We start from the raw sequence: 12614 nt of genomic DNA, 5'->3' as shown, positions 1-12614 counted from the left end.
CAAATGTATTTTGGCAAGACCAGAGAGCTCAAGAAAATTCACATATAACTTTCAAACCACTGTCATGACATACCACTTCATCTATGGTCAAGGGCTATAATAGTATGGTAGATTAGAAAATATTTGAATTTGGGATACAAGATTTATAAGAAAGCACATGCACAATTGATATTGTTTGTGATCCATGTGTAGCTGGACATTTAGAGTATGAATTTATAAGAGAAAAATAAGAATAGTTGCTTGATTGGCTGAGAAAAGTTCCCATTTGCCATTTGGTTGTTGAATTCCTACATTCTCAAGAAATGAGTCTAGCTCACTCGGTTTAGAGGGTGGATGTATAATCCACAATTGGATAAAATTTATTTGTGTACCATACGATATACAAGTTCAAATGGTACTTTGGGGCTGGAAATCATGTGACTGGTGAGAAGCTGCCAAGCACAGCCATGCTAACAAAAGAGAGATACAACGGAAAACCTGACTTGAAATGATACTTGGAGAAGCTCAAATTCCCTGGATTAGATACTGAAAAGCATCTTGCTACACTAGAAATTCAGCTAGACTACGAGACAATTTTTTTCTTCAGATAACGTGTGAACACTGTCGGCCTCATTGATGCAATGCGACGGATTCGATGAGAACAGAAGCAGCCATCCCTTCACATGGAGAAAACTCATTATTAGCTCAGCAACATGAAAAGAAGCTCTGTAACAGCTATCATATCCCTGGCTATATCTCCTAGGAATACTGATGTCAACAAATAAATCCTTGAAGCATTTTGGCACTATAATCTGTTGCCGACGGGAGTTGAATACTGCAACTGATGTTTGCAATGAACTAATAACAGAATGAACTACTCTTTTTTAAGGACTTCTCCCACCGGAGCTCATAGCTGGTTTCTCCACAAGCTGAAGCCAAAAGGGAGCAATGTATTGCTTTGAGCTTACAAACTATCAAACAGCTAAACCAAGGGAAAGCTCTAGGCATGTCCAGATTAGGCACTACCAAGTAATCTCAACACCAACACCACATTCAACTTCTGAATCATCCGGATATCACTTAACAATCTAAAAAAAAGGAGCCATCTATCTCGGCATCACCATCATTTAATTTGCTTTCTGAGTTATTTACATGAGTGAATCCCTACAGCCAAATGGAAAGTAGTTGGTGGCCTTGTGCTTGTATGCCACCGCGTTGGCAAACAGATATTTTTCCATATATATAAAAAATCATTCAGTCTAGAATCAAGATCTCGCAAACTATATCAACAAGATCTTACCCGTTGAACTATTCGAGCACATTAGCACATCAAACCAGATACTCATCCTATCTGTAGCATTTCAGCTCCATTCAATCCACCAGCAATGGCTGTGCCTAGAAGCATAAGAAGCCAGACAATTAATAACAGTTCCAAGGAATTGATAAATGCATACAAGAAGGCAATGATGAGTCAATTACACAAACGAGCAGACAAACATAATTTAAGCAAAATAACTCACTTTGTATAGATGATTTATAGCTCACCTTTGATACTATTATTACTAGCAATAGACAAACAAGTGTACTCATCTGTTGTAAAATGCAACGAACAGTCCTGAAAGCAATGTACTTAGATATTTAATCATTAATAATTTAGCTCATAAGAACCAAGATATGGTGCTTATATAATTTTTCTCATGTAAACTAATTGTCAAGCATCCAAAATTTAAACATGATAAAACCAATAAACTCTAACAACGAAAGTGATCAGACAAGAAATGCAATTTAGTTTGGTGCGCTAACAGGAGGGGTCATCAACAAGTGACCAAAAACACATTTGTTCATAAAGTATGGACTCAACAAAAGCAGTTCGTATGGATTTAAGATTAATAATAAGATCAAAACCAGTAAATATACTGGGATTGAAGAATATAAGTAGCTTTGAGGTTCCAAACGTTTCAACTGAGTTGCTCATTTGGCATTTCATTTGGTATCTAAGGATAATGATGACAGCTATATGTAATGGTAAACTATACTAAAACATACCGCTATAAGTTGGTCTATCTAGCAAAGGAGCAATTGGTAAGTTCATGTTGTTACTGAACACTTAAAAATGAGAAAGAAGGTATTCGAGCAATAATGCAACAAATATAACTAGATTAGGTTACTCCTGCAATAAAAGGACTAAGGATGAGCAATCACCTGGTGTATAGAAGCTTTTGAAAGGAATATTGCAAGTGATGTCCATGGTTTCATAAAGTTTCCTGGATCGCATAGACTTGAGCTGAACCATGTAGGTATTGCGGCTCACACTTAAAAGTATGACATCAGAATCGCAATCATAAGCCAGCAGAACCACCATCGCTCCTTCAGCATGAGGCAGTTCAAGAATGGTATGTGTTTCAAGCACCCATGTGGCACCACCATGACCATTGGCTTTCCTTTGCCACAATTCGAAGTGAGGATATGACAATATGGCGTAGCCAAGAGCACCATGCTGACCCTGAATGACCTGATAGTCTTGAAAGAAGATATCATCTGCAACGGGAGGTCCTGCGATCACAGTTAGGCTGTGCTCACCCAAATCAAACTCAAATATGCTATCGCGGTTGCACACCCAGTAAAGGCTATTGCCAACGAGGACCGGACGTTTTATACGATTCTCACAAGAAGCCTCTGTTACGATGAGATTGCCCCATATGCCAGTCTCCGAGGAGTAAACACAGACAAAGGGTTGACTATATGGTTTGTAGGCGGACATCAACACCACCTTGAATGGGCTCGAGTGGCAGCCGCCATGAACGTGGCCCTGTTCGCCAGCAGCGCAAATCACTGCCCCGTTGAAGGAGCGTGTCTCGAACTCCGGCGGAATGGCCAGGCGGCGCTGCTCGCTGGTGATGGGGTCCCACACGACGACCCCTTTCTGAAGCCTGATCTCGGCGAGGACGAGGCCGTGGTGGCAATCGAGGAAATTGTAACCGAAGGTGCCGCTGCAGCGTCCAAGGTTGAAGCGCCGAGGACGTATGCGGTCGGGAGGATCCAGGATGGGATTGAACTGGAAGTCGTTCCCCCGGTGTTTCCTCCTCGAGAAGACGCCGAGGAGGGGCGGCTTCCGGTGGTGTGCATAGAGCTGGCGGAGGAACCGGGGGTCGGTGACAAGGCCTCGCCAGCGCTTGCAGACGGCGGAGGCGCGCCGGAGGGAGGAGGGCAGCGGCGGGAGGCGGAGGAGGATCTCCCAGAGTATGTCGTCGCCGTCCGGCAGGGAGGCAGGCTCCGCCGGTGATTTGCCGCGGCGGCGACGGATGCTCGCGTGGATCTGGGGATGGAGGCGCGGGCTACGGCGGCGCGCCATTCCGGCGCCCTGCTCACTCGCGTGGATCTGGGGATGGAGGTGCGGGCTGCGGCGGCGCCCCATTCCGGCGCCCTGCTCACTCGCGTGGATCTGGGAATGGAGGCGGGTCGTTTCCGCTTTTGGGGGTTTCCTATTTTTCAGCTAGATGAAATTCCAATTCGCTTCAAGTCAGATCTTTTTTTAGATGAAAGGCGTCTCTGCCCTGTTCCATTTCACAGAAATGAAACCAAGTTTTACATACGTCAGTTTAACCCTTACAGCCTATCCTGGAGGCAAAACGTTCACTAAAAGGCAGCAAAAACCAGAATTGAAAACATCACTTTAGATTAGATCTAAGAAAGGAAATGCACTTTTGCAAAAGTTCCTGGAACATTTTCTTCTCTCCGCTGGGCAGTTTTTGCTTTCTTTGTGGATCAGGCTCTCAGCTTGACATCACCGTACGCCTCTGGGGTTCCTAGACCGATCACCTTCGTGCCAATCCTCCTCCTTTTCATCGCCATCCGATTTGGGGAAGTTCCAGCGCTTTCTTCTCCAGCTCCACGCACCAATCTTCTATCTTCTCCTGCCATCGCTCCTTGCACAAAGGCATCCATTTCCTGAGCAGACGTGCAATCCTCCGCCAGATACTCTGCATACCAGACCATATTAGTCGACCAAAAAAGATTTCATTCCTCATTTTCCACATGTTCCAAAAGACAGCAGATGTTAGCGTATTAACAGCCCCATTAGCTTCATTACTAACCCACAATCTAGCCACTGATTCATAATCGTGTCCAACCTGTTTCTTCATAATAGTAGAAACAAAATCCCACACATTTTTAGCAATATCACACCCAAAAAACAGATGCTCCACACTCTCAAGCTCAGAGCAAAATAAACATCTCATGTCTTGGATTGACTGTCTTTTAGCTAAATTATCCCTCGTTAAGATTCTATTGTTTGAAAATAACCACAGAAATACCTGCACCCTAGGGGGTATGTTTAGTTTCCACACTGCAGGAATAAACACAAAGCTTAACACCTCTAAAATTTATCACAGCATACAGGGAATGAGACGAATAAGTTCCAGAAGCATTCAGCTTCCAAACCATTTGATCGGGTTCCTCGTTCAACTCTAGCTGATGCACAATAGCTTTCAACTCATCCCATTGCATCATTAATCTAGCATTGAAACACCTCCTAAAGGAAAGCTTCAGTTCACTCCCGTTCCACACTTCACAAATAGTTTTGGTTTGTTCGTTGCAAATAATATATAATTCCCAGAAGTGAATAGCGAGGCTAGTACCTCCGAACCACTGGTCCTCCCAGAATTTAACATTCTGTCCATTTCCAACCAGCCATTGATATCCAAATTTTGCAGCCTTAAAAGCCCACAACACCCCTTTCCAAAAAGGGGAAGCACTCATATTGCTACATGTAAAAATGTTGGGGTGTTGAGTTCTATATTTAAATTGCACAATTTCTTTCCAAATTTTATGATCATCCAAATTGAAACGTTTAATCCAAGAAGCTAACAAAGAAATATTCAAGTCTCTAATATTTGGAATCCCTAGACCTCCAAAATCATGTTTCATGCTCACTAAATCCCAATTAGCAAGATGGTATTTGTGATGACCTTCATAGTTATCCCATAAGCAATGTGCCATCTGGGAGTTTATGGCTTTAACAGCCCATTTAGGAAATTTAAAAAAGGATAAAAGATAAATTGGTATACTTGCTAAACAAGACTTGATTAAAACTAGCCTGCTTGCATGGTTCAAAAGACGGCCTCGCCAGCCTGCAATTCTCTTAATAATATTGTCAATTAAAGGCTGAAGGTCCTCTTTTCGAAGCTTGCCAAAGTGCAGGGGCACTCCAAGATACTTAATAGGGAACTCACTAATTTTACACCTAAAAACTTGGGCTAACACATTAACTTCCTCCATAGGGATATTAATAGGAACTAGATCACTCTTATTAAAATTTATTCTCATCCCCGAGATTTGTTCAAACAGGGATAGCAGCCATTTTAAATTCTGAGCTTGCACCACATTATTTTGCAAGAATAGGAGCGTGTCATCGGCATATTGCAAGCCGAAGACACCCCCAGGTCTTAGATCTTGTAATAGACCAGAGATCAAATTTTGTCGCGCTGCTTTAATAAGCATTTTCGTAAACACATCCGCAACCAAATTAAAAAGGATAGGTGACAGCGGATCTCCCTGGCGTAGCCCTTTACCTGTGAGGAAATAGTGACTATCGCACTCGTTAATACGAACTCCAACAGACCCACCCTGAACCAGCCTTCTAATTTTATTACACCAACTCTGGCTAAAGCCTCGTTGCATTAACATCTTATCCAAAAAAGACCAGTCGACTCGATCATAAGCCTTTTCGTAGTCTAGTTTCAAAACAACCCCTTGTTCATTTTTCTTATGTACGTCATGAATAATCTCATGCGCCGAAACAACGCTTTCCAAAATAAAACGTCCTTTAATAAAAGCCGTTTGGTTAGGAGAAATCAACCTATCAGCTATTTTACCAAGCCTGTTAGTACAGGCCTTAGCAAAAATTTTGAAACTACAATTTGTCAAAGCAATTGGCCTATATTTTTTTAAAGATGTGGCATCAACCTCTTTAGGAATCAAGGTAAGCATGGCAAAATTAATTCTAAATAGATCAGCTTCATCATTTTCAAAGTCTCTAAACAGATTAATAAGATCCTTTTTTATAGTTTCCCAAAATTTTTGGTAAAACAGAAATGAGAAACCATCTGGCCCGGGGGCCCCTTCCGCATAAGACCCAAAAATGGCTTCTCTGATTTCTTCTTCGGAAAAAGGTTGGTCCAGTAAACAATTTTCCTCCTCAGTGACTAGATCGTCACTCCCCCAAAAATCATTATCTAGCTCAATGTCTATGTTTTCCTCTTTCCCAAAAAGGGTTTTATAAAACTCTACAGCCACGTCCAACATCTCCTGTGGAGAATCCACCTCTACACCTTCTCGATTTTGCAAAGAAATAATTTTCTTTTTTCTTCTTCTTTGATTGGCCACCGCATGGAAATACGCTGTATTTTTGTCTCCCTCCATAACATCTTTCTCTCTGGATCTTTGTCTAGCACTAATTTCTTCCATGCGCCACATATTATTTAACTCCGCACTAATGTGCTTCATCCTAAGATGTTCGTCCGCGGATAAATTTTGTGTTTCTGAAAGTATGTCAAGACAATTAAACTCGGCAATAAGAGCTTGTTTTTTCCTTTTCTGCTCGGCATTTAACCGTCCCTTTCATTTCCGTGGCGTGAATCTCAGCGCATCCTTTTCTTTCCTCCCCCGTTAAGTCTGGTTTTATTGTCCGGTTTCTTTCTGTTTTTTGTCTGGTTTTTTGTCGGTTTAAATTTCGGGGTCCGTGCCATCTGAGTTGTCCCCGCATCAGTTTCTCTTTTCACTTTCCCCTTTCCACTCTTCTCTGTCCGGCGGAGAAAGGCGGAGACGAGGAGGGACGGTGGCGGTGCTTCTCGTGTTGGCCTCTGGTGTTCTCGGTGGCGGTGCTTGAATCGGCTGTGGCGGTGGCTTCCAGTGGTAGGTTTCGGTAGGTATTGAGCGAATCTGCCCTCTTCTCTCCCGTTTTTCTCTGGATTTTGGTGGATACAAAGTTGGAGACGATGAGGGATTTGAGGGTGGTGCTTGGTCAGTCGCGCGTCTAATTTTTGTGTGTCCTTTTTTGCAGTTGTGGAGTTGATTCGAAGGATTTGTGGAGGGAAGCATCGGGAGTAGTCCCGGTTGTTTCTCGTCTGGATCATGGTTCGCCGTGGAGCCAGAGGAGATGGTTTCCTCCATGGTGAAGCTCCCAGCGAGCGACCTACGTTTCGTGGATGCCGTGGTGGCCGTCGGGATCGGTATGGTTTTCCATCATTTCCTGCTCATTTCTGTAGCAAGACGAGTATGATTTCTGTGCACGGATCTGTTTGTATTTAAGTGGTTCTTAGTTGATTTGAGGCGAATCTCATCTGTGTGTCCTCTAGATCCATCTCTGAATTGGTTTTTGGTGGTCATCCCAACTTAAGCACATCATCTGATAGATATGTATCACATGATGTTTAGCGGGTGGACATAATGTGGCCAATTGTATCTCATCATATTCTCAGATACTGATCAGGTTTAGCTGCCAATACATGCCTGCTTGTTTTGCCGTGTTTTTCATCATTTTCCTAAGAAGATAGTCTGTTGAGAGTGTTAATTTTCATTTTTGTACACACTTCTGGGGGAGCTTTTAATCCTTAATTGTATCATTACACAATCTGCAAGGATTTGTTAAGACAAAATCGTATCACTGAAGTTTTTGATCATCATGAAACCCACTGGAATAGTGTTGATATCACACGCATCTAAGCAGGGTACTAAAACAAGTTGTTCATTCTTTAAGTGTGCTAGCTGTTCTGAGTGTGTTTTATAGTTGTTCATTTTGTCAGGTGAATGTTGTACACATATTCAGTTCATTTTTATTTTTTGATATAGCATGTTATATGTTAATACGGTCATGGTGTATCAGGTTGAAGGGGCATGTTATATGTTAATATGGTCATGGTGTATCAGTTAATAGATCTTGAAGGTGAAGTGCTCATGGTCCTGTTGTTTCACATGTAGGTATCGTATCAGCGACCACCGGTGCATGTTTCGTGTGAATGGGTATGGTGGTTATACTCATTGTGGCGACGTCCCTGATTATGCTTCATCAAATGATGATAGCCATGATGAAGCCAGCTCGTCCAGTGATGACTTTGGAGTTATTACTTCACCCTATTACTCTGATCTTTGGCATTTTTTTTTGGCATTTTGTTTGTTTCTCTTTCTCACGTGGCATTTTGCGAGTACATCCCTGAATCCTGCAGTAGAAAATGAGTATTTTTAAAATCAGCAATTGTACAAGAAATATTTGAACTCAGATAAAACAGGTGTTCATTAATCTCAGTTTGTATCATTATTCATTTTTATTCACTATTTTTTTTCATCAGTTATATTCATTTTGAAGCTCATTACCTTCCCATTCATTTATTCATTTTTTAATGTTTAGATCAGTGTCATTTATGAATAAATCGATGTTTTCATTCTCCGTCCCTCATTCTCCGTCATTTTTTCCTCAGTTTATCGCTTTTCTCAATTTTAGTCTCAGTTCAGTTTAGTATCAGTGTCATTCTTCAGTTCTGATAAGTGTCATTTATGATTTAATTGCTGTTTTATTTGTTTATCTCATTCTCTGTTCCTCATTCTCTGTCCCTCATTACTTGTCACTTATTCATCATTTATTCACTTTTCTCAGTTTTAGTCTAACTTTTATTCTTCGGTTTTTCTCAGTGTCATTCTTCAGTCTCAATTTAGTATCAGTATCGATGTCCGGCTTAAGATCAGTGTCATTTATGATTTAATCGCTCATTCTCCGTCCCTCAGTTTCTCATTCTCCGTCCCTCAGTTTTAGTCTCAGTTTTCTTTGTCCTTGTTTTGAGTTAAATCACATTTTTTCACCCCCGTCTCCGATTTGTTGATTCTTCATTTATTTCTCTGTTTCATTTCTTGAGTTTTCCCTCAGTCTTTATTTTCCAGTTTCAATCTTTATTCCTCGGTCTTCAGTCTTTATTCCTCAGTCATTTCTAGATAATTCTCTATTTTTTATCAGTCTCAGTTTATTTCGTGGAGAGCCGCCAGGCAGGGAGTTGGAAGGGTGGACTCAATTAAAGAGGCGGGAGGAGCTGGTGCTGTCGGTTGGCCAGGTACGTAGCTAATTTCTCTGTTATGTTGTTATTTAATTCACTCGCTGGTCAAGCAAATTCTGCTGGGATAGTTTGATGAAGTAGTTTTCTAGAGTTAGATGTCGCACAACACAAAGGTGAGATGGGCTGTTTTATTTGGCTGTAAGTGTATCGGCTGGAAATTCTGATGATTTGATGATTTACAGAACCTTGTCCAAAGAAAGAGGCTTGCGGCAGATGGTTCACCATTTTGTCAAATGTGAAAGCTTCCTATAGGTAGAGTTAATGCGGAAGAGGCTCACAGTACATGGGTTCAGTCTGAATTTTTTGTTACACGTGTAGTTGCAATTCATTTGTAGTATCCCATTATCATGAATACATAGATGTGATGGAGGGTTTTAGTTGCCTGGTCTTTTTAACTTTGCTTCGGATGGTTATTTTTAGATAATTTTAGCCTGAATTCATAATTTCCTGTTAATACATGAAACAAATGTCTAGGCTCACTTGACTGGACCCATGTGTGTGATCAGCAGCACTACATACAGCACCACAAACATGCACCCAGACATGATGGAGCGAGGTGCGAAGGCTTGCCCAGCTGAACTGGGCTTTCCTTTTGATGTAGGTTTCCTCATTTCCTTCATTTTCAGTAATGGGATATCAGGACTTCCCTTTGCTAACTTATTCTGAATTTCTTTCCTCACAGGAATCGTATAAACTGAACATGCATTTTCCTAACTTGTTACAGTGTTGGGTACTAGGCTGTGATAAGGGAAGCCAGAGATCTCAGAAAACATGTTGGCCTTGCAAGTAAACAGATACCCCAGTAGTTGATTATCAGTTGCCTTCTTCCTAGGTTCTTTTCTCTATACAGTATTATCATGATCATGTGGCAAACATAGCTATAGAAACATAAATTTGGCGGCTTTTTATCAGTCTTCCACAAAGCATTGTAGGCTTGTTTTGAATCATTCTTAAACTGACAGGAATAGCCACAGAAACCGAGAGGTGGTAGCAGCATAGTAAGGATGGTGACACAATAGCATCTCTTTCTTCAGTTCTACATTCTATTTATAATTGTTTTGTTTGCAGCACTACCTACTTGCTCCTCTAGAATAGGAAGTTTTATTTGGCCATGTTGATCCTAGGGTACTATGCTATGAGAAGGACAAGCGGGAAAGATGCCAAGGAATGCGCTGGTATATGTTCTCCGCTCGTGATTTTTTTTCTATTCAGTCACACCACCTATTGTTTCCTAGGTTCATGTCTATGTTTAATCGATCAAGATCATGTGGCAAACATAGCTACAGAAATATGGCAAAGATTGTTAAATCAGTGTGCACCGAGCAAAGTAGTTTTACTTCATACTAGCATAGGTTGTTTCAGTCCATGGCATCATGGTGATTTCTTTCTCATGACATAGCCTAATTTTCAACCTGATGGTGTACATATATGAGAATAAACATGCTTGGACATAGGGGATGCCCCCATGCAAGTATAGATGTGGTGGTTATCACTTCTTGCTAAAACCATTGTGATTTTACTTCGCAGGTCAGCACAATCTATTGGGAGAGAATGAGAGATACATGATTGTTCAAGATACAAGCAGTGTCTGTAATGTAGTAGGGGGGAGAGGGAGAAGTGATCACTTGCCTGTCCCAAGAGTGTATGAGGTATGTATGTTTTGCCAGCTGTGTTATTCTCATTCCCCTCCATGGATGTGGATCTATTTTCCTTGATCTCCTTTTACCCCCTTTTTCCCTCTCTGATTTCCTGTGTGTTTTCCCCGTGCCGCTCGAACCAGACTACTTTGCGTGCGGAGAGAGAAGAAGAGAGCGATGGTCACGTGGCTACAGCTGGCAGGCCAGACCTCCTCAGGCCAACTATGGGAGGCCCATGTACCTGGTTCATGTGTAATGATCAGTCAACGTAATGTTTCCTTATGTGATGAAAAAAACCAGAAAAAAACCGGACTGAATGGACTCAATTTTATAACAGACTGACCGTAATGAATTTCTTGTAAGGGGAATCGGGAGATTGAGAACAATGAATGAAGTGGGGGATAGTTCTAAAAATCTGACTTGAAGCGAATTGCATTTTCAGCTAGCTGATGATTAGACACTCGCTTTTGTTCTACTCCTAGGTCCTAGCCACGGTATGACGACAGATAGTGGATTTTCAGTTTCGTCAGACTATGGAGTTCAACAGGTGCCCATCACAAAGCATCACCAGACCAGAATATATATAACTTGATTACTTCTCGCTGCCACTAGTATCTGATTTAATTCAGGGATTCCCTTGATGATATTTACAAGATCATCTTGACACTGAGAGGGAGCTTGTTGAATAAACACAAGCAGTTCAAGCACATGGTCATGGGATACCATCACATTCTCTCCCACTCCTTAAGTGAAATCTTTGGGGCCTTCACCAGGCTCATCTTCAAATACCATGTCACATACCATTAATGGTATAATTCGTTTATGATGTTTGTCTAGAGGCTAGCTTTGCAAAGAACGAAGACCAGTGATGAAGATAAACATCACTGCGAGCCACTGGTCGATAAAAAGTAGCATGCCCAATCCAAAGATCTTGTGAAGCAAAGTCTTCTAGAATGATTTTGGGCTTGCCCACTTGGCCGGAATGCATATCTTGCAAATAACATAGGGCAAATCCTTCTTCTTAGTTAAAGTCTCAACTTCTTCTTTTAGGCCTGCGGAGGACAACTGCATTGGCAACTTAAGCAATGTTTAGATGGATTTTTCCATTTCGGACATATGGAATCTATGCTCCCTAGCATTCTGAAAACCTTGCTCTTCTCCAGTTGTAAGCCTAGTAGTAGCATTATCATTTGGTGATCTCAAATACCCATCTCCGAAGATCTCAACAATATGTTCCGCAAACCGTTTAAAACTCAATATGGCAAGGCTTCCTTCAACCCAAACATAAACACATGTATTGCATCTGCAGGTACTCCATCAATTAGCATTTGAAATGCTGCGGTAATCTTGTGCAAAGGAGCTAACTCAAGATGTCCAGCACTATCACTTCTCTGCTCAAAATAGTCACCGTGGTCTTTTACAGCTTGAGCTCTGCAAAAAAGATAGTGAACGAGCCATTCTAACCTACAAGAACAAAGGAGAGTGAGTCATGGGCAAGAGTATCAACAAAAAAATTAAACAAAAACATATGGACTAATTGCAAACCTGCACCGGAGCATAGTTGGTCTATATGTAGGAGCTTCTGAAAAGAAGACTTGATATAACCTAAAATGGCTGGCTTCTCCTTGCGATGAATTAGCTGACACCCAGACACAGAACCGCGTAGCCGGCGCTGGTGTTGAGCATTCATAATCTCATACTGCTTGTGTTCTGCGTGTAATGCTACTAAAAACTGTCATCGTCAGAGGACGGCAACAACCACCACCAAGAGGATGACCAACTCATGAGAGGTTTATGTAACAACCAAGAATAGTGAATGGCTGCATACAGAGACCAGAAACTATAGCAGTTACAAATGGGTTGCTATATGAATGAAATCAATAAATAAAAACTACAT

At 41.5% G+C, this 12614-nt stretch overlaps 2 protein-coding genes across 13 annotated transcripts; one reads left to right on the top strand and one right to left on the bottom strand.

Annotated features, from left to right (window-relative positions):
• Nucleotides 1-317: 317 nt before the first annotated feature.
• Nucleotides 318-3502, bottom strand: LOC127293143 (uncharacterized). Its single transcript, XM_051322707.2, has 3 exons — nucleotides 2182-3502; nucleotides 1280-1374; nucleotides 318-656 (listed from the first exon to the last, which is right to left on the bottom strand). Exons 1-2 carry the CDS (start codon nucleotides 3392-3394, stop codon nucleotides 1322-1324), a joined length of 1266 nt encoding a protein of 421 aa, XP_051178667.1. The 5' UTR covers nucleotides 3395-3502; the 3' UTR covers nucleotides 318-656; nucleotides 1280-1321.
• Nucleotides 3503-6712: 3210 nt separating this feature from the next.
• Nucleotides 6713-11131, top strand: LOC127293140 (uncharacterized). 12 transcript variants are annotated; one of them, XM_051322700.2, is made up of 10 exons: nucleotides 6713-6891; nucleotides 7040-7208; nucleotides 7957-8095; nucleotides 8984-9077; nucleotides 9263-9332; nucleotides 9590-9677; nucleotides 9763-9866; nucleotides 10205-10255; nucleotides 10608-10729; nucleotides 10861-11131. In XM_051322700.2, exons 2-9 carry the CDS (start codon nucleotides 7111-7113, stop codon nucleotides 10633-10635), a joined length of 672 nt encoding a protein of 223 aa, XP_051178660.1. In that variant the 5' UTR covers nucleotides 6713-6891; nucleotides 7040-7110; the 3' UTR covers nucleotides 10636-10729; nucleotides 10861-11131. The 12 variants fall into 12 exon arrangements, 9 of the variants coding, with proteins under 9 accessions (XP_051178660.1, XP_051178662.1, XP_051178658.1 ...); XM_051322702.2 differs by having other exon boundaries at nucleotides 6713-6901; nucleotides 9805-9866; XM_051322698.2 differs by having other exon boundaries at nucleotides 6713-6901.
• Nucleotides 11132-12614: the final 1483 nt, after the last annotated feature.

This window comes from Lolium perenne, chromosome 4 (assembly GCF_019359855.2).
Source record: "Lolium perenne isolate Kyuss_39 chromosome 4, Kyuss_2.0, whole genome shotgun sequence".
Classification (NCBI taxonomy): Eukaryota; Viridiplantae; Streptophyta; class Magnoliopsida; order Poales; family Poaceae; genus Lolium; species Lolium perenne.
This window is presented reverse-complemented; position numbering and strand designations above follow the sequence as displayed.